Source organism: Epinephelus moara, chromosome 2 (assembly GCF_006386435.1).
Source record: "Epinephelus moara isolate mb chromosome 2, YSFRI_EMoa_1.0, whole genome shotgun sequence".
NCBI classification, from domain to species: domain Eukaryota; kingdom Metazoa; phylum Chordata; class Actinopteri; order Perciformes; family Serranidae; genus Epinephelus; species Epinephelus moara.
This window is the reverse complement of record NC_065507.1, coordinates 32,928,971-32,954,242: the sequence shown is the minus strand read 5'-3', so window position 1 is coordinate 32,954,242 and position 25,272 is coordinate 32,928,971. Positions and strand designations below refer to the sequence as shown.

Here is a 25,272-nt window from a genome sequence, read left to right as displayed (position 1 = left end):
CCTGAGGGCAGAACTGTCACTGCCCATTCATCAGGTCATACTATGGACCGACTCCACCACCGGCTTAACTTGGCTGCAGTCCGACTCATGTCGGTATAAAGTCTATGTAGGCACGAGACTGGCAGAGATTCAAGATCTAACTCAGCGTGAGGCTTGGCATTATGTAGACTCAGCACGTAACACAGCATATGATATCACATGGGGGAAAAGGCTGTCAGAGCTCAGCACACAGCATCGCTGGTATCAGGGCCCATCCTTCCTCTACAGGTCACCTGAACAGTGGCCGGTGAAGCTGCTCACTAGACAGAGTGACGGGTAGGAGGAAGTAAGGAAGACAACTGCATGTAACCTCACACTCACAAGTCAAAGAACCCTGAGACCAGACCTGAGTCAGTTCCAGACCTTTGCAGAACTCCTCGAAGCAACAGCTCATAACCTGTGTGGATCAGCTGACTGCTCTCCCTCCAGCAGCGACTACCATAAGGCAGAGAACGAGCTACTTCAACAGGTGCAGAAGCATTGCTTTCCTGAAGACCTGGCTTTGCTGCAGGCAGGCAAACCCTTGATGAAAAGCAGTCGGCTTCTCACTGTTGCTCCTGAGTTGGATAGTGGATCACAGCTAATTAGGGTTGGTGGACTTCTGCGTCACACCACAGGAATTGATCAAGACAGTGTCCACCCCATAGTGCTAGACCCCAAGCATGTGATTGCACAGCTCATCATTAAGGACATAGATGAGAAACTTCAGCACCCAGGCCCCGAGTGTGTATTTGCTGAGGCCCGATGGATGGATACTTTGAGGAACAGAAGTCATCAGAGGATACCAGAGACTATGTACTGAATGTCAGCAGTGGCGAGGCAAGATGGTCATCCCAAAAACGGTAGATCTCCCCCCTTCCAGATTGCAACTATTCCAGCTTTCTACTCAACAGGAGTCAACTGCTTTGGCCCTTATCTGGTCACAGTGGGTTGCAGGAAAGAGAAGAGATGTGGTGTTGTGTTCAGATGTATGACGACAAGAGCAGTCTATCTGGACTTTCTCTCTGCCATCAATACAGACTCATTCCACATGGCTTCCAGACAATTTATGTCCTGCAGGAGAAAGCCATTCCAGCTATTATCAGACCAGGGGACAAACTTTAGAGGTGGAGAATGCAAACTAAAGGAAACCTTTGTGGTCCTAAAACCAGAGCTCCAAGCCCAGCTTGCCCCCAAACAAATCAATTTCAGATTTAACACATTAAATGCACCACACTTATGGGTTGCTGGGAAAGGGAGATCCGCCCATTTCTGGAAGCACTTCCTCAAGTATTACTCACCACATCTGCAGGCCAGGCAGAAATGGCTATCTGATACGCCGAACCTTTCCCCTGGTACAATTGTTACGATCGTTGACCCACAGTTACCACGAGCATTATGGCCTGTGCGACAAATCACCTAGTGCATGGCAGGAGCCGATAGCTGAGTCAGAACTGTTAAAGTGGAAGTAGGAGGTAACACCTACATATGCCCAGTGGCCAGGGTTATGCACCAACCTGCCTTGCCAGACTAAACCCAGGTAGGCCCAAAGTCTCCGTCCTTCTGTGATTGTGCAGATTTCCAATTTAAATCTGGGGGCGGATGTAAAAAAAAGGCACTTTCTGCAGCATTCAGACTGGACTGGATCATATAATACCACCTCTCTCCATCAGCATCCACCTGCTCTACCTGGACTATTCACCAATAACTAATTCATCTGCTTCAACAACCCAGTATTTTTCAATATGTATTAATGAGCCATGAGGTTGTTACTTTGAATTCATAAGGAATTTTTTTTTCTTGCATGCCTTCATGAAAAACAGCAAACATATTGATGGATTTATTTATTGATCAGGGACCACATTTAACAACAGCAAAACATTTGGTTACAAACTCTCACACAACTATTCCTATTCTCATTTATCCAGTGTATGCTCGGTACTTATCAACCACATGCATTTTCGCTAAAACCTGAGTATTGAATTCTGGCTTAGGAGAGCATAGATAGGTTTCTTTTTCAGTTCAGTTTTAAATAATCAGGTTTTAGTGAAAATTCATATTTGGGGAGTACTGAACATATGGCTCAATAAATTAATCTTGGATTATACTTCACAATTTGTTTGGAAACATATTCTTGGATATAGTTTTGCTATTGTTAAACATGGTCCCGATTCAATCAATAAGTCAATATGTTGCTTTCTTCAAAAACTGAAGGTACCGAGGCATTTTTTGGGTAAAGTATTCTTCATGCTGGAGTCTTAATTTGACCAAAAGTCCTGTTGACGCCTGGCTTAATATTTCACCTACATCCTGAAGTTGCTGTAAGATGTCTGAATTCAGAGCATCTAATTCTCCTGCAGGTATTTCCACACCGCCACATGGCCCAGTGGTTGGTCTTGCAGCTGTAGCCTGATGAAGCATTGGTTTTGCAGTTGTGGTCTTCTTATTTTTAGGTTTTGCAAGAGATGTGTGTTGTTGAGCTACTCTTAGAGCTGAAGCAAGATATCGGATATATTTTATTGGGTTAGCATCCTGTGAAATGTTCACAGCCTTGTGGATTCTTTGTTCTCTGTTTTGGGGGGCATCAACAGCAGGAACTCGGTGTATCCTTGTTAGCATTGCTTCATTACTATTGCTGGGTTGTATGTGATGACTAATAAGTTGAGCAGGGCCTAGTCCTTGACTAGTGTTGGCAGTTTTACTGAGGTTTCCAATTAAAGCATTTGCTTTGCCATGATTGAATTCAGTTTCCCTTTTAGCTGCTGCTTAATTTGCATTCCCATTTTTTATCACCTCATTGGATGGATGCTTTTCCCTTTGTTTAACCCTTTTTTGACTGTAATATACCCATCCTTTTTATTCCAGTTTACTGCAAAAATAATGCTTGATTTTATTAGCAGACTTAAAGGACAATTCTGTTAATATTCTCTGTTTTCTTATTGTCAACAAATGCCACAAAAAGACCAAAATCACCAATTAACTGATCCTACTAAGCTTGTTTCTGTCTGCCACAGAGCTCCAGTGTTTAACTATTAAAAACACATCAGTAAACCACAGTATTGCACTGGATGACATGTTTCTTTATTACCACAAACCCCAGCCACTGTAGTTTATTTTGAGTCAATCCCACAAATGCACCGTTTCGTCCTGTTCGAGTAATATTCTATAAAAAAACTGCAGTGTTCTGCTGTTTTAGGAAACCAGTAAACCTTTAAAAATGTATAACTATAGCCTATTTGTGCCCATTTTTAAAGATTTGCAATACTGTCTCAGTTTTGGATGTATTGCAACCATTCATGCTCACATTCACACCAATTTAGGGTCACCAGTGAATCTAACCTGTGTGTCTTTGGACTGTGGGAGGAAACTGGAGAATGCTGACATGGAAGAACATGCAAACTCCACGCAGAGGGAGTGCTTACAGTGCTAACCACTGCACCCCTGTGCCACCCATTTGTAATATTTATAACTAGTCATTATTCATTAGTCTCTAATCATCTGAAACTAAGAATTGACTTGTTTTTGTTGCCTTAGAATGAGCTGTTTATATCTTCACACAGAGAGGGTGGTCATTCACGGGTCTGCCATGTTGTTCCACAGCAAACCCAGAATGAACAAACCAAACACTGGCTTTAGATAGGGCCATTCCTGTTTTTGCATTGGCCACCTTAGTTTTCCTACACGCTTGCCACATGAGAGAAATTTCACTTCAGCAACCTCTCCGCTAGATGCCACTAAATCCTACACCCTAGACCTTTACTGTAGTAAACGTTAGCTTGTGTTAATTCTAACCATTCTAACCACCATTGTGTTATTAGTTGCTGTTCGTGGTGCTGAAATATATAAGGCCTTAAATCCTCAAATTGATGAAAGAAGCTATGAGATTTACCAGTCAGTGTGCTAATGTAACAACATAAACAACAGGGTTGAATAAAGCAAAAGTGTACTATATTGTTCATCCACATAAGCAATTTTTTTCTGTTAAAATTGTCACCTTCCCAGGGTCTAGACTTCAGGAAGACATGGAGCAGCTTATAGACCTGGATCTGGAGTTTTAGCAGTACGTAGTAGGAATGGACAGTATCAATACTTAGATACGCATTTGGTATTGATTCCTTGAAAAAAGTTACGATAATTGAAAGGATGTGGGTGGCTGCATCACTTCTGGATGTTTTTTTAGTACTTCTGTATAATTACCAAAACAGTCCAGAGACATATCTAGCTGACCCCTGTCACATGACTGTGGAAACATATGATACATCAAAACATCGTCAGCACACGGGGTCATAAGATGGAAAACCAAAGACACCAAGATAACTAAAATAGAGCTGTTGTGATGCTATTTTTTGAGTTATGATGAAGCATGCATTATTATAGATGCATCATGTATTTCACTTGACTTAATGCATACAATGATATTGTATGATACTGCATGGACTATTATAGCACATAATGAGTCCTTACTACACTTGATTGTTGAGGTGTGTATAAGTGAGTATAAGTAGTCATAATGTGTTATAAGCCCCATCAATCAAACTCTAGAACTAGTGAAGAACACCTATATGAATCTTGAAATTAGAATTCATAACGAGTCTGAGCTATAACGTTTAATGACTGTATATGTAGTGCATCAGAGAGCATTATACCTGTTTACAAGTTTGGTTATTAAGCATTACGAATGCATTATAATTTATAATGAATGCCCTCATAACACACTAGATGTGGTCTTCATAGAAAGTGTTACCAACATTTTTATTTAATTGTGCTCATTTGCTTTTGTAATAAATGTGTTGTTATTGGCCAGTGTGTGTCATTTGATTTGCCTTTAAAGGAACAGTGTGTAGGATTTAGTGGCATCTAGTGGAGAGGACTGCCGATTGCAACCAGCTGAAACTTCTCTAATGTGCCAAGTGTGAACTCCTAGTTAGAATTATTTCAGTGTTCATAGTAGTAGTAGTAGTAGTTCAGTATGTTTTTACCAGGAGCCAAATTATTCACGGAAGTCTCTTCCTCTAGACCAGGTGATTTAAACTCATAAAAACACCAAATAAAACAATTTAATATTACAAATCAAAGTTTCTCAAATGATGTACGGCTTGTTGCAGACAGGCTGCTAGTACAGCTAATGTGCTAATGTGTACCCCCCTTTTTTCTATGATAACTTAAGATCCAGATGTTCAGGTGATTTTTTTCTGGGAGCCGAATTATCCGCAGATGTCTCTTCCTCTCCAAAACAAATGGACCGCTGATTTAAGATGGTAAAAACACTGAATAAAGCAGTTTAATGTGAAAAATCAGTGTTTTTCCGACGCTGCTCATTGCGTAGAGGGGCTGCTAACTGCTGTTGCAGATGCAAAAACAGGAATGGCCCTATCTACCTTTTAACCCACTGCACGCCATAGACTAACATTTTGTGCTGTATAGTTATTGCCTACAAGCCTCTGTTTACATTAACAATGAATTCCCGCTACAAATGTGTGTATTCCTTGAAATTAAAGTAGCTAGTCTAATGTTTACTGACAAGTCATGGAGCACTTAACAGCATTACAATATCGCGACAGCAATGCAATATCAGAGTCATCGATTATCTATTTAATTATTTATCACAATTTATTAACCTCAGAGCAACATAAAATAAGTTTATAGGTCTGTTCAGTCGTCTAGAGTGCTGCAGACCCAGTTTTGTTCAAATATGTGATTTCACCAATGACCACAAGCCCCAAATCAAACGACGAAACAGCTGTGTCTTACAAGTGTGTTAAAAGAGGTGTCGCTGTCCATGGTGCTGAAACTGTTGTCGCTGCCAGCACCGATGCTATGATCCTATAAGACACTTGTGTTATTTTCCTGCTTATTATTTACAACTACATAACATACACAGCCAATAATTCAATAAAAACACAACAACGTTATACTTATCTAATTTTAAAACACAAATGCCGAACAAAGATGCAAAGAAGGGCCAATCCAGTTTTATTTTACCTATATGTTATGTTTGCTCTGAATTTGTTTGCCCCGTGATAATCAGGGGATCAACCGGGGGTCATTGATGGTTTACCAGCTTTTCATTTATACCACCCACGTCACTGCATGTATCAGCACCTCAGTGCTCAATTTCAGTCATTTCAAATCACATGGTTACACTACCAAACCCTATAGCCCACCTAAAGCCACGATACTGTCAATGATTAGTGCGGATGTGTTGGCACAGGGCAGGTAGAGTGAGAAAGGAAAGAAGCGAGGGAGTGATTTGGAGAGGGAGAGAGAGAGATAGGGAGAGAGAGAGAGAGAGAGAGGGAGGGAGGGAGGGAGAGAGAGGGAGGATGCTGCCAGCGGAAAATGGCTGCTGCAACCTCAAGCCTATCCTGATACACCGAAACGACATCAAGGTGGAGAGAGAGAGCGAGAGGAAGAGAGAGAGAAAGAGATAAAAAGATTAGGAAAATGAGAGCAGATACAGAGAGAGAATGTGAGTGAGCCTGTGAGTGTTTCCTGAAAGGAGGATAAAAAGAGAGAGAGAGGAGACCCTGGGGTGGGCTGCTGCAAGCGGCGGGCAACACCGAGCCATGGAGGGCGAGTAAGTCCTTACATTTTCATTTTTAACATTGCACATATATATTCAGTCATCCACCAAAACGGATAGAGAGAACGCCACCGCCATCAATGTTACACCAATCCAGCATCATGCACTATTATCACAATCGGTGCTCTACAATTTAGCAGGCTGCCGAGAATAAAAACACCATTACGTAGTCTTGAATCAACAGCATACACCCCATTTCCGATATATCCATGCCAATATGTGATAAATATTAAGCCACCTACATGTGGACGTGTGCTTTTAGACGACTGGCATACAACCTACACGCACAAAATTTAAATATGATAATAATAAAAACATATTAAGAAGCTCTGCAACAATTCGGAACTAAATGCGTGGTTAGCGATTGGTAAAAACAGTCACGAAATCAGCCAATGTGTAAGATGTATGGTGGAAAAAAAGGCGAAATACGGCGAGTTTGGGGCCAGCATCGCGTCATTCAAGACATGGCTACAGTAAAACGAGGGAGGGATGGAGGCGTTGTGATTTTTATCAACGTGTCTCGGGGTTTCATTATGATTTTTTAAAGCCAAACTTTATGAATGAAATGTGATTTTTTTTTCTCTCGCTCGCTCGCTCTCCCTCATCCTCACCCCTCCTCTCCTCCTTCCCTTTTCTAATCGCCCCCCTCCCCCCATCTCTCGTTTCCTCTCCACCCTCTCACCCACTCGTTCCTTTTTCCTTCCCTTTATCACACGCGATTGCATTGTATTTAGGCCTTATACATTTTAACGGCGAAATATCTAACGCGCGGCGCGGTGTCGAAGCCAGTCTCGCTCCATCCCATTCATAAAAAAATATAACATAATATCGGGGTGTGCTAATGAGTGCGTGCAGCAGGGGCGGAATTGAGAAAAGGAGCGTCTGGGAAAATAATTGCAACACTTAAAATTTTGTGTGTTTTGAAAATAACAGCGGCTGTGCATGCATTACATGCACATGTCGAGCTGCGGTGCTGAATTATTCAGCCGATTGGCGAGGGCAGAGCTTATTTTTTGCAAGAATGCCGGGGCCTCTGATGGCGAATGGGTGCGTTCATTGATACATCTATCTGGGAAACACTCATTCTTCCTCCCTCCTCCCGTTTGGCCATTTCTCTCCTCCTTAACGCTGGCTTTCTTTCTGTCCATTTGCACCAGTTCCTTTATTCTCAGCGCATATCGGTCACTCAGTTTCATTCTCAAATGCTCCTGAGCAGCAGAAATGTTTAAATAACGAGACATGTCCAAATATTTAGTGATTTTTCACGTGTTTACCATCATCACATGCTAATTAAAATCAATTTACCTCAATCACGTGATCATAGATTAGTAAAAACCTGCCCTGACTATTACTGTAAGATACGCCTTTGAGCTGTCATGTTGCAACGTCAGTATTCATATAGGCCACCTGTCAATTGTGCCTTCTTTGTGTGCATTTCATCATGCTATCATAGTTCAGTAGAGCTGAAAACAGTTGCCTCACACTGAAATTAGTCCTGCATTTTTTGTTTGCGGTATTGTCTGTGTATGCGTGTGTGTCAGTGTGTGTGATGTTTAATCAGCCTGGGCCTCTGCTCACTCTCTTGACTTCCCTGACAGTGTGCGTGTTCGTGCAGTGGTGATGACACGTGATGACTCCAGTGGCGGTTGGGTGCCCCTTGGAGGTGGCGGCCTCAGTCATGTGGTCATATGTAAAGGGCGGAGTCATGACAGCAGGGGGCGGAGAGAATACATCATACATGGAGAGCGGCTGCGAGATCGAGCAGTGAGTGTGTGCGTGTGCTGTCTTTGGTGCCACGTTGCTCCTCAACACCACCTAAAGACTGTAGGCTCATAATATGTGAGGGCATGATTTGAAGAAACATCTTGGCTGCTGAACTAACTTGTCATGTTGCTGGGATTTGTGTCTGTAGCCGGTGTTGGAGTGTGCTGTGCAAAGGGGGTTAGTGTACAACAAGGTGAACCCCATCTTTCATCACTGGCGAGTAGAAGATCGAAAGTTTGGCCTTACGTTCCAGAGTCCTGCCGATGCCATCTCCTTTGAGAAAGGGCTGCAGACTGTCATAGACAAGCTTGACAGAGGTAGAGATACACAAGTCACATATGAAGTCCTTCATTAGTTGTGTTCCCATTGGCCTCTAGCATCTAGCAACACCTAAATCCTCTCTATTCATGTCATCAAGGCTCTGACTCTCCCTCGTCCTCCACACCAGAAGAGGCTGACACAGAGGATGATGGACAAGCTGTGAGTATCTGAGCAGTTTGTCGGTTGATCAATTGTTCTTCAACAGTTCGTTGAAACAATTCTCGTTTGCTCTGCCAAGGAGCCCCATTTCAGTTATCGCTGTTTTTGACTTGTGGGATGACATGTAGCCTCTGCCAGTCCCATACAGGAAGTGAGTCGTCATCCAACAGCAGAAAGGAGATGCTTCCCAAACCCATCACCATAGTGACGAGCGAGTCTTCGTCTACCTGTTTTGTGCGGCCAGAGGAGTTTAGTTTTGGATCCAGCCATGCTGTCACCACTCAGACACCTGCTCAGGTAACACAACACACTCTGCTCCAACTCCAGTATTAGTGACAAGATGCTCAAAGAAACAGACACATGTTGATTTGATTTTCAGTTGATTTCTGTGAACGTTTTCTCATCACTCTTGTGAGCTCCAAAAAAAAAAGTTCTAAGAGGAACAGTGTGTAAGATTTAGGGGGATTTCGTGGCATCTAGTGGTAAAGATTGCAAATTGCAACCAGATGAAACTTTTTCTGGTTAAAATTCCTTTAGTGTTTATTGTTCAGGTGGTTTTTTTCCAGGAGCTGAATTATCGGCAGAGGTCTCTTCCTCTCCAAAATAATGGACCAGGTGGCTGAAGTTGGTAAAAAACACTGACTAAACCATTTTTGCCTTAAAAATCAACCTGTCTACCACACTGTTTGGCACACTGGAGATGGGCCACTAACCCAGCACCAGCAAATATGTGCTCACTGTTTTTCTCTGATAACTTAAGACCCAGACATTCAGGAGGTTTTTACTTGGGGCCAAATTATCTGCAGAGGTCTCTTCCTTTCCAAAAAAAAGAAAAAGGACCCGGCAATTAAAGCTGCTAAAAACACTAAATAAAACAGTTTCATGTTTAAAAAAAAAAAAAAAAAATCAGTGTTTTTCTGATGTAGCTCATTGCGGAGGGGCTGCTAACTATGGTGGCCAATGCAAAAACATGAACGGCCCCATCTAGAGCCAGTGTTTGGTTTGTCTGTTCAGGGCCACTGTAGAAAAGTGACATGGCAGTGTATGAAAAAGAACAAAACTTCTTATTTTCAGGTGATTATACACTAGAAAAAACATATTTATTGTGTTATATTGCATTTCTGCAAATACATTCCCCTAAATCCCACACACTGGACCTTTAAAGTGGGATGTGGGAACCTCCTTGGGTGTTTGTGTTATTCTAAGTTAGAGCAATACAAAAACAAACAAAAAGAAAACAGGGAAGGTTGACTGGCTGAATTTGCCCCTCTGTCTCCACTCATAAGTCTACTTCTACATACATTTATTGATTCTTTATGAAGTAAAAGTAAAATCAAAATGACCCGCTGACATCCAAAAGTATGAAATCTTAATTAAATTGGAGTTCTTAATCATTTGTGCTTCTATTTGAGATATCCTAGAGATGAAAACCTTCTGTAACTGCTGCCCCAGTACACACTGTTCCTGACTCACTCTGTAATTCTATACCTTCTCCACAGATCCACACCAGGCCGGGACAGCACCAGCTCTCACAAATGACGGCTGTGTTGAATCCGCCAGCGCCCCCACCCCCACCTCCTGCTCCACCTACTCCTCCTGTGGGTCCCCCAGCCTCATCTCCTCTGTCCCCCCTCTCACCCACCATTTCTCTGCTCGAGGAGGGAGACCTGCGCAGTGTGGACCCTTGCAAAGACCTGTGGGGTTCTCGAGGTTATGAGGACTATCGAAGGGCAGGGGCCACCAGGACTATGGTTGGGGGGCTGACTGGGGGTGTGGTTGTCGGTGGTGGGGGGAGTCTGCAGGACAAGTCAGAGCTGTGCGTGGTACGCTTTGAGAAAGAGCTGGCAGGGGTGGGGACGGCAGGCTGCGACGTGACAGTGAGCTTGGACAGTAAAGCTGCCCAGCGGTTATCCTCATCGTCACCCACCTGTATGTCCATGCCCAACGCTGTGTCAGGCGTGTCCTCAGGTGCCGGCTCACCCCAGGAGACAGGCAAAGGCTCGCCCTCTCCCTGCTGCATCCACACCTCATTGGCCACGCCCCGGTCGCGGACTCGTAAGAGAGGAGGAGGGGCCAGCAGCGGCGGCGACCCTGGGGTAATCTCCCCCGACGACGACAGCCCATGTCCTCAGGCTTCATCGTCATGCTCATCACGTTGTGTGTACTGCCGCTCTGTTTTCAGCGCTTCAGAAAATGGGCGGGGCCGCTGCAGAGATGCCCCTGACCCGGCCCTGCACTGCCTGCGCCAGTGGACCTGTGTGTGGTGTGCAGAAAGTCTGCTCTACCACTGCATGTCGGACTCTGAGGGAGAGTTCTGGGAGCCTTGCTCATGTGATGACTCGATGGGGGGCCACCCGCACCCCCTTTGCTGTGCCCGCTGGTTGGCCCTCCTGGCCCTGTCGCTCTTCGTGCCCTGCATGTGCTGCTACCTGCCTTTGCGCGCCTGCCTGCGGTGTGGAGAGAGGTGTGGCTGCTGTGGGGGAAAGCACAAGGCAGTCCGATGAGGCCAGGCTAGGGGGTGGGAGGGGTTCCCCGGACCAAGGAGGTTTGGATGTTGAGAGGAGAGAGCAAGAGATGGAGTTAGCAGGTGGAACAGTGCTCTCAGTAGACCCAGACCTCCGACGTGGCCCTCCAAAACCCCACGGCCTTCCACTGCATTCCGCTCTGTCTCTTTTCAACCCGGGGCCTTCCTCACTGGTCCTTGCCTGCTGAGGGTGCACTACACTCAGACCAGGCTCTGTGGGAGTCATCTGGAGCCTTCATAGTGGATTTACTGAGGGTTGGCTGATCTAGAATTAGCAGTCAGAGACTATATCACAAGAAGAGAGTGGCAGAGGCAACGATGATGTGTACACTGTTTCAAATGTCTGTTTTTTTATTTAGAGAGAAAAACACAAAAAACTAAAGATGTTTATATATATGATTGTTATAATTTTAATTGGTATATTTTACTAAATGTAAAACATATTGACCGAATCCCCCAGTGGCACACACTATCACGTATTCACAAACATGAGATCTTGAGGAAGTTATTCGTTTCATGTTGCCCTGTTTATCAGTCAGATGAGCAGATGTCACCCTTTACCTCTAATTTTTACCTCAGATGTTACTCAGCCCTGGTTAAGAAATGAAAAAGAGGAAGGGGAGAGAGTGAGCATGAGTGAGTGCAGTCTTCAAGAAAGTATGAGCATCTGAGACCACTAGTGTTGTCTTTTGGTTAAAGTAGTAGACCACAGTGGAAGAAAGGTTATCAAATGCAAAGGGACAATTAATGTTAAGGGAAGTTGCAATGACAACCACAAAGACTTAAAAGTCATAATGTGATTCATTATGGTCCTTTGTAACCAAACACAAGGTTATTTTTGTTTTCTAAAAAAAAAAAAAAGTAAATCAAGAATGTGTGTCGACCATTATACACCCTCACTTACACATATTTTTTCATCTTTCAATCCATGTATTTTCAATATTAATCATAGACGACATCACATCCCACCACTGTACTTGTTGAATCAGTCAAGGTGCTTACAACTGAGGCCTCTGAGCGAGTCTATTCTACCTAATGTACACAACGACCGTACAGTCCCAACCCCAAAGATAAACAAAACAGGACCCCACGCTTACCAATCTGTAGATGTGTCTAGGCCTTTGAATGAGATGCCACCAAAAAAAAAGAAAAAAAAGTTAAGTGCAATGAACAATGTATTGAAAGAGTATTTTTGTACCAGTCATTCACGTTAGGAAAAACTAAATCAAAAAGTGTTCGAATTGAGTGTTATTGTGTTCGATATCAAGCAGAAATGATAAATAGGAACACAAACTTGTCTTTGAGCAGCAGCACGTAGCTCACAGGTGTGACATTTAAACGTGCGTGCTGTAGACTGTTGACCCTGTGACAAGAAAAGAGAGGCGTTAACTTGAAAAATATGAACGGCGGTAGATCTTTGTTTGGGCACAGTGGCAGATATGTTTGCTGAATGTTGCTTTAAGTATGAAGTCAAAAAGCTGCTATTTTAAGTCCTGTCCTAACCCTATTCAAGCTTTCCCGCTGCCTCTTAGCAATCCATGAGGTGGTGTGGCAGAGTCAAACAATCCCTCAAGTTTTTATCCCATTCAAGGTGCTGAGGAAGCTAAATCATGTGTGAGGACGGCTTTTGTAAACTGGGCTTAAAGATAAATTCACCACAAGACATTTTTTAAAAATGCGTCTGGTGATGTACCTTGCATTACTGCATCTATTTTGCTGATTGGTCGTATATTTTTCTACTTTCAGTGAATAACTGGCCAAGGGTAGAGTAAAAGCTATTACTATCACAGCTCCAAAAGATTTTGTTAACAGAATGGTTTTTCAAAAATCTTTAAGGTCCAGTGTGTAGGATTTAGGGGGATATATTGGCAGAAATTAAATATAATATTTACAACTAGGTTTTAATTAGTTTGATTGCCTGAAACTAGGAGTCGTTGCGTTTCCAGTACCTCAGAATAAACTGTTTGTATCTACATACAGAGCGGGTCCTCGTCATAGACTGTGTAAAATAGTGGACATAGCTACAGAAGTAACCATATCTGGATGAGAGGCTGGAGCTGTGGGGGAATGAGGGGTGAATCTGACTGAGAAGCTGAGGACACTGTCTGTCACTCAGAGTGGCCAGCCCTTAGTTATGCGTAACTGTAAGCCTTAATAAAATGTAAACGAGTGAGTTATTTAAAATTTTACCCCCTGTACAGTTGTCATGAAGAGGGAAATTAGCTACAGAAACCAAAACTGTTTTTCATTCCAGGCTGTAAACATTATTAATTTTTATTTCTGCTGTAAATTTGGGCATTTTAAAATGGGGGTGTATGGGGATTGACTGGCTTCTGGAGCCAGACTCAAGTGGCCATTTATAGAACTGCAATTTGTGGCACCTCCACGGGGGTTTCAATTTTGAGCCCTTGAGGTTGCCGCTTGGTCCTCTTCCACGGAGTTTGCCATGTTGTTTCTACAGTAGCCCGAAAGGGCCAAATCAAACACTGGCTTGAGACAGGGTCATTCACGTTTTCACTTCGGCCACTGTAGCTCTCACTTGGCACATGGGAGAAGTTTCAGATGGTTGCAGTCTCCAACCGGACCACTAGATGCCACTAAATTCTACACACTAGACCTTTGATATGTCAACATATTCAATGAATCAAAGAGCAAGGCCCCTTTATTCAGCCTCTCCACACCGGAGTTTAACAATCATGCAAGGTATATTATAGAAGGGGCACAGAAATAAGTTACTCCGCAGAAATTTGCCTCTTGACCAAAATGCAATGCAGCCACATGATTAGCGAGATCACTTTTTTTTTTTGTTGACCAAAAAAAACTAAGGCTCTTACATCCCTGTATCTTTAGTTATTGGTCTTTTAACTGACATGAAGAACCAACTACCGAATGCAACAAGCTCAAGATTTTCAAAAAAAAAATTAAGAAATCTGTAAGCAAGGTAAATGTTGATTATACAGGTTGAATGAAAATGGGAACACTGGAAAACAAATTACAGCATATAATCTTAAAATAACACATGAAATGCACTGAGCAGCACAGAATTATGATATACTAACAGTGTAAGAGAATCTGTGGGGGGATTTTCACCGGGAATACATACAATATGCTCTGTATAAGGAAACCACCTGGTAGACCTTGAATTATGTTAGAATGAACCTTTCAGAAGCTTCACCAGATTATTTACATTTTAGGTTTAGCCAAGAACTTTTATCCAAAGTGACTTAAAGTGAGTGAACAGGCAGTACTTAGGGTTCAGAGTCGGGGGATACAACTGCTGATGAACACGACTCCTGACCTCTCGGTTATGGGACGCTCATCTTCACTACTAGGCCAGCCTGCCAACAGTGTTGGTCCACTTAAATAAAAAAAAAAAGACATGCTGTCACAATAGCAGGAAACACAAACTCAGTCGGTCACTAGACTGCCATTCCCTGATCCTAAATTAACCCTTCGTCCTGCACACACACAATCCCCACAAATCTGCAATGCATAGACGTGCACACAGACACACACGTTCACTTGATGGTGCAGATATACAGAACTAGTAAAGCCATTGCACACAGTTTGCTACTTCTGGTCCAGAAATGGTGTTAGAGTACAGTACTGACAGTCATGCGATCACTATTGCAGGCCCCATTCTTACATCTTAATAAATGTGCCTTTTGATTTGAGTAATCAATAACTTATGATTTCTAAGTAACTCTGTGTTAAGTACTATTTACTTTTTGGGTTATTGATTTCTGCCAATGTGCATATTTTCAAATGTACGTATTTATTAGTTTCAAAGTAATTAATGAGATATTACCTGTTTATTTATTTATTGAGATATTTATTCTGATTCTTTATTTTTTTGAGACAGGTTTTTATCTTCCGTGCTGTCTTACTTCTGACTTTGTGCCAATGTGCTGCTTTGAGGTGTTACATATCGTGGGTTTGTATCATTATTAAACCCTCACTCTATATTTTAAATCAGTGTCTACTTCTCTCTCACGTCTGCATGTCATTAACTCACTGTGCCTTTTCCAAAACACTGTATGAAAGTTGTATTCGATAATTATTCCACAATGCTTTCAAAGGAATTTGAAAAAAAAAGAAAAAGAAAAACAACTATGAATGTGTTCATTTGTTTCAAGCCTTTGAACATGTTTAGATGTTGGAACAAATAAGTAGATTTTTACAAATGTGGATATCTCCTATTGAAACACAACTATGCAGAGGGCTAAAGCAAATACATCCAGTGACCATTAGGGAAGCACTTTAATAAAGTTCCTCAAGTACAAAAGGGATGAAGAACAGTGACACAAATGTAATAACTCAATTCTCTAAACTTAAGTCTGCCCTCAACAGAACAGGCACAAGGTGTAATTACAGTAGCATCCTTTAGATGCTGTGATCAGTTACTTAGCAGAACACATGTGCTGTCTTTTGTGTTTGAGGATCTCAGTGGAGGTGAGGGTCAGGTCTTCATCACAGACATCACAGTGATAAACTCTGGTGAGACTGGACACTGAGGATGAGCTTGCCTTTCCACCTTCTGGCTCTGAAAACCACAAAACATACTCCACAGTTAGTCTCAAATTATTCATCTCTTAATATGAGTCAAGTCAGCTTCTGCATATGTCATCTGGTGCATGAGTTCAAGTGATCAAATACCAACAGATGCATCACAATAAATATCAACAAGAGAAATTCCTGACCTTCCTCTGGCTGCTGCTGTTCTCCTGCTGGCCTGCAGGAGGCCTCATGCTGCATGCGTTCAAGTGGAGTCAGAGGCATGTAGAGGTCACAGTTAGGACAGCTCCAGAAAGTGCGTAAACACTCACTGTAGAGATCCTTTGAGTCCTGTTAATCATGCAGTGGAAACACAAGGATTGGATCAGGTTATTTTAAGTAAGATGTGTTTAACAAAGGAAGGTGAATAATTCAAGGGAAAAAAACATCTTTTGGAGGCATGAAATTTAAGAGACAGCTCGAACTAGCTAGCCATTATTTTGTTATTTACCTTTTATAAAAATAATCTTGTTAGGGAATTAAACTCCTCTGTTTTTAGTTTTACAATCACACATTACCACAGTACAGCTGTTTTCCAGCTGCTCTGTCGGAGCACTCAGTTGTTGAGGTTACGTCAAGCTGTAACCTAAGTTACATTTAGCCCACCCCCTTTTCAACACTTTTAGACTTATATATAAATTATATAAAGAAATACCACTCTGATGGTTTCTGCGATGAGATGACAAACAATGTCACAATATCAATAATGTGGGAAGGAACAATACAAAAGTTGACAAATGCTCTCTATGTTGTGTGTGACAGCACCTGGATCCCTGAAAACAATTAAGTGCCTCCTACATGGATACAACCATAGAATCTGACATAGAGTAAATATGGAGGAAATTGCAAGTTCTCACTAGCATCACATAAGCTTGAAAGATATGGAATTGCTGGTTTTTAATTGATTGTAGGGGTGGCTTAAAATTCAGCAATGCAAATAAAATAATGACAATTCATTTTTATGTACAGTTCACCTGAAGTGACCTTTACAAATACACAATTTTCCACAGAATTATGGGAAAAGCTCTTGAATGCTTGTCTAGATTTCCACTGTTTCAGACAGACTCACAGCCAAACAGTTGTAGTTGAAGAAGTTGGTGACACGCAGGCCTCCCTTAATCGGGTCCGGCTTGACCTCGACTCCTGGAAACAGTGAGTTTACAAATGGAGCTTGGGTATGAGACAGCTCAGACTCAGACTGAGGGCCGATGTACAGGTTCTGGGTCTGGAAAGCTGTGAGTCGCCGTAGGCTGTAACTGACCTGGGAGGGAAGGTAAGAAGCACACAGAAAGTACAGAAAGAGGATATTAAATGAGACTGTAAAATGCAAATGAACTTCTAAGTCACTGAGTCACTAGTAATTATTTGCATCAAGAGTATGTGTATGAGCTATATATTGTTTTTGGGTTGCGTTATACTGTAACAACCAGGTCAGCGCTGCATCAGTACCTCAGTGTAGAGCAGAAAGCGGACCAGGCCTTCGCTCAGCTTCTCCATGGTTTTGCGGGACACTCCCTGGACTGCTGCTCCCTTGACTGTGCTCTGTCCCAGCTGGGCCAACAGGAGGCGCTCCCATTCAGCCCTGAGGGTAAGAGCTGTGGACAGCACCTTCAGGGCCTCCTCCGGCTCCCTCAGCTCCAGCTCCAGCCAGCCGTCCACCACCAGACGCGTACAGTCAGCATTACTGTCAATGGAATTTGCAACCAGCAGCAGAGCCTATAGAGCATTCGTAGACAAACAGAGCATTAAAGGTCTGATTCTTAGTTTCAGGTGATCATACACTAATGAAAACATAGTTATAAATATTATATTCCATTTCTGAAAATATACATCCCCCTAAACCCTACACACAGGACTTTTAATACTACTACATGATGCATAAATGGACCAGAGCTGGGCAATATGGAATAGAATAGATCATGGTACAACAAACATACTGCATATTGCCCACAATAATGATGGTACAGTATATTATACAGTTGGTGGGGTGACACATTATAGATTTTACATTTTATATACATGTTTTATTAAAGGAATACCGTGTTAGATTGAATTTGCTAAGAAAATTGTTTTTCTTGCATGCCTCCATGGTGAGCAGAGAATTAATAAATAGCAAACAATCTTGATGAATTCAAGTAAGGGACTTCTGCGTTTAACACAAGTAAAACTATATCAAAGCCTCTGTTTACAAACTCTTACACAACTTGTGCAGTGTTATCCAAATCTCATTTATCCAGCCATATTCTTAGTACTTCCAAAACATCCATTTTCACTAAAACGTTAGCATTTAAAACACTTTTGCGTACAAGTGGTGCACAGTAGTGCAGTGTTTGAAATCTGCTCATGCATTCCACTGAGTTTTTAATGTGGGCTACTCGTCTGTGCTTGAGACTGTTTATGTGCAAGTGTTATAAACAGTACTTTTTTTTTTTTAAGCAAGAATGCATGTGTTTGGGAAGTGCTCAGCATACAATTGGATAGATGAGACTTGGATTATACTGTGTTGTGTGCGAGCTTCTAAACAGATGTTTTGATATAGTTTTGCTGTTGTTAAACTCAAGACTTCAATTCACTAGGAATATTTGCCGACTTTGGGTTCTTTGTTCATTAAGGAAGCATGCGAGAAAAGCAAAGCTTTCTTTAAAAATTCAAGGCAACCCAAGTGAGTAATTTATGACAGTGTTACCTGGCGTAGATGGATCTATGATATTGCAATACCAGAACAAACAAACTGATAATGGATCACACCATATGACTCTTTGTCCTAATCCTTGAACAATTTAGGAATCACATCAAGCCAAAATCTGGATCACATAGATTTACCTTCACTATGTCATTTGACTTTAACATAATACAGAACTAAATCAGGGTAATTCCAAGAGGATTAAGAAAAACAAAACATTTAGCAGTTTGTGGTGGGAACAGGAACATCCCACATCTGGTACTAACTTGCAGTGCTGGAACCCTCACACAGTTGGACAAATATGGCTTGTTGGTCTCCAACAGAGTGACAAAGGCTAGCAGCTGGTGTTTGCTGCTGTCCCTCCTATCAGGCCCTGCAGGCAGGAAATGGAGACAAATGAGACATGATGAGAGACATGCAAGAGTGAAAGGAAGAAACATATGAGGACGAAAAGACTTCATCTGTGGATCAAGAGGCCAGGCATAGATACATGTATCATTCTGGAGTGCAATACTTCCCGTAGTATTTGATTTACTACAAACAAATGAGACCACTGCTGAGAAAAATGGTGTCTGGGTTCTTTAAGTGCAGAACAAGCAGGTAGAAATATTTTCTTTGCAACACCAAGAAAAAAATTAAGAAACGTCATCATAAATAACAGATGCTGTCTTTTCTAGATTTTAAAGTAACTTCCAGAAAGACACATTTTTGGTTAGCAGCTAATTAATAATTCAGGCAGCGTTTAAAATGCTTTAAAAATCAATTATGAATTGTTGGTATGCTTAAATGTCTTGTAAAGGTGTATCTAATAAGAGAGGTTTCCCTCCAAAAGTAATTTAAAGGCGTGTTTTGTACAAACTAATAGTGAATTTCATGTCATGTACTTGCTGCATGTACATATGTGCATCTCTTGTAATGCACAGGCTGTTGTCATTGCTGTCCAATTTCTTTTCCCATGGGAAATAAGCCTCATTGTTTTTGTCTTATCTTGACTGTTTACTCTTTTAAAGTTGTGGCTTTCACAGCACTCCAGAGGTTTACCCATTTCTCTGGTGTCTTCCTCCGGCACTTGTAGCACCTCTGGGTCGCTGGCAAACACACTGGTTGGGTGGATCACCACTCCCTGCTTATTCCTTGTATGAAACACCTAAACAATGTTAAATCACAAAGTGGAAGTTCAACCTTAATCATTCTTTCAATCACTAGTGAAAAACTTGGTTTACTGACACAAGTTCCACCCCTTCATTATTATTATTAAAACTTAAAAGCTGGTTTGGGTGCAGCAGGAGGCCTGACCTGGTCTGAGTCCTTGCGGTTGGAGTTGTGTTCATCAGGCACTGCCAGCTGGGGGAAGAGGCCTCGGCAAAGCAGCAGCTTGAGCAAAGCCTGCTGCCGGGAGGACATGTCCTGGCTGACGTTGGCTGCGTCCTGCAGCTCTGACACATTGTGACGCAACTTGAACTTCACCTCCTGTTACAGACCGAACAGCACCACACAGAGAGATCACTCAGTGTGTAACTGCCTTAAACATACACAAAAAGACGCAAACATCTCTGTAAAGATGACCAGCCCTGAAACCATATGTGCTGGCCTTTTTCCTATTATACAAAGATAACATCCTGTCAGTTCTATCAGTTTGTTGTTGCCAGGACCCACAAAACTTCCCTCTACATCTTTCTGCAAATTGTTTAAGCTAACTGGGAAAATCTGACAAAAACATGACCCACAAAGCAGAACCTGCTTCAATTTACTGAAACTTTGAAGCTGCAACTTTTAAAGATTGTCAAAATAAGAAGCAAATCAATTACGTTTTTATTTAATTCTGGTTAGTGAATCATAAGTGTACCACAAAATAGCACAAAAACACACAGGATTTCAAGTTGAGTGTTAAAAGTTGGTGTTGAGGTTTACGGCTGCTAGTGGCAACCTTTTTCCATGTTACACTGTACTCTGAGCTCACCTGTATGTCCATGTTCTGTCCTGATCCCCCCTTGTCCCTCTTGTCTCTACTGACTCCCTCTGTGTCTGATCCTGAGGAGAATTCTCCATCCTGCCCTTCATTCAGCCTCAGGACTTTACGTCTGCTGCTCTCCTGCTGCTCATGATCTCTCTTCAGCTGATGCAGCTTCCTCCTCTCTGTAAGCCTCTCCCTACGCTTCTCGCGGTCACCACTAGAGGGAGCGCTACTCTCTGATTCCAGTAGGCCGTGGCTCCTCAGCAAGTCCTGTTAGAGAGAGAAAGCTCACGTCAAGCAGTGGTGTCACATCAGAAACTTGCTAGTGTTTTCGTATTATTTTTTTCTGTGTGTCAGTAGCGTGCCTTGAACTGTCTGCGTAGGTTGACCATCTCATATAGTCGCTGCTCCTCCAGGCCTCTCCTCCTGCACCATTTCCTTGAGCCACCACCTCTCTCTCCCTTCACCTGTTGTTTTATGTACAGCGAAGTCCATAATATATCAAATCTGTCTAAACATTTCATATCAAACCGCCATTGTCAAATAATGTTTCCATTACTGACCTCCACCCAGGCATTGAAGGTGTTGAGTAAGGTAAAGGGGTCTCCGTGGTTGCTGTGCAGGGGCTGGCGGGCAGTGGCACAGTCTGGGTTGTGCTGTGAGCTGCGCAGGAAAGGTGATTGAACACTGAGGGCTGCTGCCACTGTCAATACAGGCTCCACCAGGTTAAACAAACAGCCCAGCACCAGCATCTTCCCTGAAAGAACACACACACACACACACACACACACACACACACACACACACACACACACACACACACACGCTTACCTAAATCCAGGTCATACTGTATGTGTATGTGACTTTTAAAGTCCAGTGTGTCATTGCTAAATTAAATGTGATACTGTATATAATTACTTAAAGTGAAACCAAGTCTGAAATTACTGGTATGCTATTTAAACTTTTCCAACAATTTACCACCACATTGCTTGCTGCTGTCAGCTTCATGAAAACATGATAAGATAAAAAAAAAAATGCATAGAAGACAAACAAAAAAAGAAAACTACAATACACAATGTGACTCTGGTGTTGGGAATCTTACCTATGACCACATCCACTGGCAATTGTGCCAGCAAACTACCAATGGAGGTCAGTTCAGCACGACTGTCTAACGCCCCCTGCTCTTTCAGATAAGTGACTGCAGTCTGGATACTAGCAGCTGGAGGTGGATCAATGAAGACAAAAGAAAGTGGATCTCCAAGACACATGCTCTTCATCTGCAGGAAAAAAACGCCATGAATAAAGCTAGAATTTAACAATGGAATTTGAAGAATTAAAAGGAAGAATTGATATCCTGCTTTCTATGGGATGTTGTTACCTGAAGAATAAGGGAGTCCAGAGCAACTCTGTGGATTTCAGGCACAGGATAAGGTGCGAAAGCATCGTAGTCAGACTCAGCGTACAGGCGGTAACACACTCCTGGACCTGTACGACCGGCTCGACCTTTCCTCTGCTCAGAGCTGGCTCGGCTGATCCAGAACTCCTGCAGACGTTGCATCTTGGCCTTAGGATCAAAACTCATTTCCTTTACCTTCCCTGTAAAAGAATAAAGTACAAAACAATCAATTCATATGGTTGTTAGTCTACCTCTTTGCCCTTTTATCCTATCTAAATTTCTTTAAAGTTAGAAAAAAATGTATTCCCCCAAAATCCAGCATGATGGGTTTAATTACTGTTGAACCTTTAGGATCCTCACTAGATTTAAAATTCAGAGATTTTGAGCAAAGCTTGGCAGCACAAAATTAGGTTTGTTAGGATGGGCTCATTGGTTAGTTAAACAAATTTTAGTTAATTCTTATTTTATTTTATTTAACCTTTATTTAACCAGGTAAAAGACCCAAGTTACAAGTGTACTACTAGTTTCATACCTGAGTCTACAACAAAGCGCACTCCATCTATTGTAACTGAGGTCTCAGCAATATTGGTTGAGATGATGCACTTTCTCACCCCTGGAGGAGCAATGTCAAACACCTGATGAATAATATGATGAGAGATAATTAGAACCAATAAACCACAGCTAACATATCAGATTCAAATATCGTATGTCCACTGTAATCCAAACAAAGCTGACTGTGCCTTATCCTGCTGGGCCAGTGAGAGGGTGCTGTGCAGCGGTAAGACAATCCAGCGATTTGTATGTGTGGCATAAATTTGACAGGCCTCCTGGATGGTGGAGATTTCTGCCACACCACTAAGGAAGATGAGCAGGTCGCCGCGTTCCTCTGGAGGGTAGCGTTGATCGATGCCCTGCAGGATGCGCAGATATGGTCTGGGATCCATTTTCTCTGAACGTGAGGACTGCTCCTCGGGTGGAATGGGCTGGTATATCACCTTAGCACAGAAAACAGAGACAAAAAGTTAGATGCAATTTAAGAGAAAAAATCTGACAAATTCTCAAACCCTGAAGAAACTGTAAATGTTGCTTTTGGAACATAATTTCTTGATTTAAAGCTTCAAATGTGTATCCCACTCAAGTAAAGGTCTGGACACTTCCAGTGCATTTGTCTTCGAGCATGCCTATATCAAACCCCAGATAACTGATTCTGATGAGTGAGATGTATATTTACATTTGTGATCACTGCCATCCTCTGCTTACCTGTATAGGAAACAACCTGCCTGGCACCTGCAGCACAGGAGCGCTATTGAAATAGTCAGAGAAAAGCTTGATGTTGATTGTTGCTGACATGAGAATGAGACGCAGGTGTGGGTTGTCGGCCAGCAGAGAACGCAGGACCCCTAGAAGAAAGTCACAGTGAAGATGTCGCTCATGGACCTCGTCGACGATCAGCACCTGATACTGAGCCAGCGTCCTGTCCTGTTGGATCTGTCGGAGCAGCAGCCCCTCAGTCAGGAACAGCAGTTTGGTAGCCAGCGTCCGGGTGGTCTCAAAGCGGATCTGGTAACCTACCTACAAAACATGACAGCATTTCATTAGCTCAAATGTATTTAAGAGAATATATTTGAATAAATCTTCAAATAACAATATTTATTTGCTATTAGTATACGCACGTTATCTATTTGATTCTTATTGAATCTGATAATAATACAATATATGTGTTGCTTGTATTTTGTATTATTAATCTGAATCTGAAAAGTGCAGGTAAATTCATGTAGTGAAGTAAAAAGTACAATATTTCCCCCTAAAGTGTAGCAGAGTATAAGTATAAAGTAGCTGAAAATTGATACACTCAAGAAAAGTGCAAGTACCTCAAAACAGTACTTCAGCACAGTATTTAAGTAAATGTATTCAATTACTTTTTACCACTAAGAAAAACTCCCTCAAGTACATTTGCCTTTGACTAATTACTTCTGGAGGTCTTGTGTGTTAATTGAATGTTCATAGACAAGTCAACAAATACAAAACAAAAATCTATGGGCTATATGGTGCTTCAACAAATGTAAGAAGCTGTGTTTGATCTTCCGTGACAAACCTTTGAGCCGTACTGATTGAGACTCTCAAAGCTGACCCTCTTTGCGAGGGATATACAGGCAATACGTCGAGGCTGAGTGCAGGCTATGTGGCTGAAGCCAGCTGACAGAAGATACTGAGGTACTTGTGTGGATTTTCCGCAGCCTGTGTCCCCTGCCACCACAACCACAGGGTGACGCCGCACCAGCTCCACTATCCTGTCCCGATACTGGAAGATGGGCAGATTCTTTTGCTCCCGGCGAAGCTTGGCCAGCTTTCCAAAACTCTGCCTCTGGCTGAAGTCCAGGAAATGCAGGAGAGCCAGGCGGCAGTCTGAGATCTCCTGGCTGCCTGGACCCGAAGATCTCTGCCTGCCTCTGTGCTCTGACTTCCCGAGGCGCTCCTCGACATCTCTGGTGCAAACAGATACATTAATCCGGTAACGACCATCATACTCTTTAGGAAGGCCAAGGTCTACCTTTCCAGTGCCAGTCTTTCTCTTGTCTTTACCCTCTTCTCTGTCCTGTTTTGCTCCTGAGCCAGACATGTCCCTCTTTGTTTTGAACCTCTGGAAGCGGTCAAAGAAAGCCCAAAACTCTTTGTGCTCCGGGCTGCCGGCCTGGATGTAGTCATGCGGGCGGAAAAAGACCTCGTCCAGCTGGGCTCGGCACTGCGGGCTGTCCCAGTCCCAACTGCGGCTGTCTCTCCTCTGGTCTGAATCCATTTTTACTGTAAGTTACGCTACGCGCCTTCACCACCAAGTTATTCTCTAATAATGAATCAAATCCATAGGTTTACGGCTTTGCAAACACGCAGCTGTTTGATAAACATGTTGCCTCTAATTTGGACAGACTAAATTTTAGCTAAAAAGTTCCCATCTATTTTAAACTCTATTTTTTAAATCCATGTTTCTGAGACAGGCCGAGCATCAGTTTTTTACATTTCTTTAAATTGCTACATCTGAGATTATTGGAAAATAATATGTTACGACTGTAAGAAAAGATTAACTAACGAATAAAAACTGGGCAAATAAAGCTTCAACTGCTGCGAAGACCGGGGGAACAATAATATGGTGGGACCGTATCCGCTCCGTTATTAAATATCTTCCGGAAAAGGGCAAGGGTATATTCGTTTGTTCTTTGTTCCGGGGTGAATTAAATCGGTTTGTTTTTTAATGTTTTACTGTGGAAATGAAAGAATGTTGCATTAAAAAACATTTATTCAAGCGACTGGCCTTTTCAGA

The 25,272-nt window shown here is 42.4% G+C and overlaps 2 protein-coding genes across 2 annotated transcripts; one reads left to right on the top strand and one right to left on the bottom strand.

Annotated features, from left to right (window-relative positions):
• The first annotated feature begins 6,337 nt into the window (after positions 1–6,337).
• Positions 6,338–15,498, top strand: spred3 (sprouty related EVH1 domain containing 3). The gene is made up of 6 exons (XM_050061622.1): positions 6,338–6,595; positions 8,200–8,365; positions 8,514–8,682; positions 8,784–8,845; positions 8,984–9,142; positions 10,345–15,498. The coding sequence occupies exons 1-6, from the start codon at positions 6,585–6,587 to the stop codon at positions 11,347–11,349; spliced, it is 1,572 nt and encodes a 523-aa protein (XP_049917579.1). The 5' UTR covers positions 6,338–6,584; the 3' UTR covers positions 11,350–15,498.
• A 112-nt stretch (positions 15,499–15,610) lies between these two features.
• Positions 15,611–25,104, bottom strand: dhx34 (DEAH (Asp-Glu-Ala-His) box polypeptide 34). The gene is made up of 16 exons (XM_050061598.1): positions 24,052–25,104; positions 23,217–23,528; positions 22,697–22,951; positions 22,489–22,591; positions 21,939–22,156; positions 21,663–21,837; positions 21,124–21,317; positions 20,926–21,027; positions 20,567–20,830; positions 19,903–20,076; positions 19,648–19,753; positions 18,873–18,979; positions 17,373–17,639; positions 16,993–17,184; positions 16,070–16,214; positions 15,611–15,912 (listed from the first exon to the last, which is right to left on the bottom strand). The coding sequence occupies exons 1-16, from the start codon at positions 24,751–24,753 to the stop codon at positions 15,770–15,772; spliced, it is 3,459 nt and encodes a 1,152-aa protein (XP_049917555.1). The 5' UTR covers positions 24,754–25,104; the 3' UTR covers positions 15,611–15,769.
• Between the last annotated feature and the right edge of the window lie 168 nt (positions 25,105–25,272).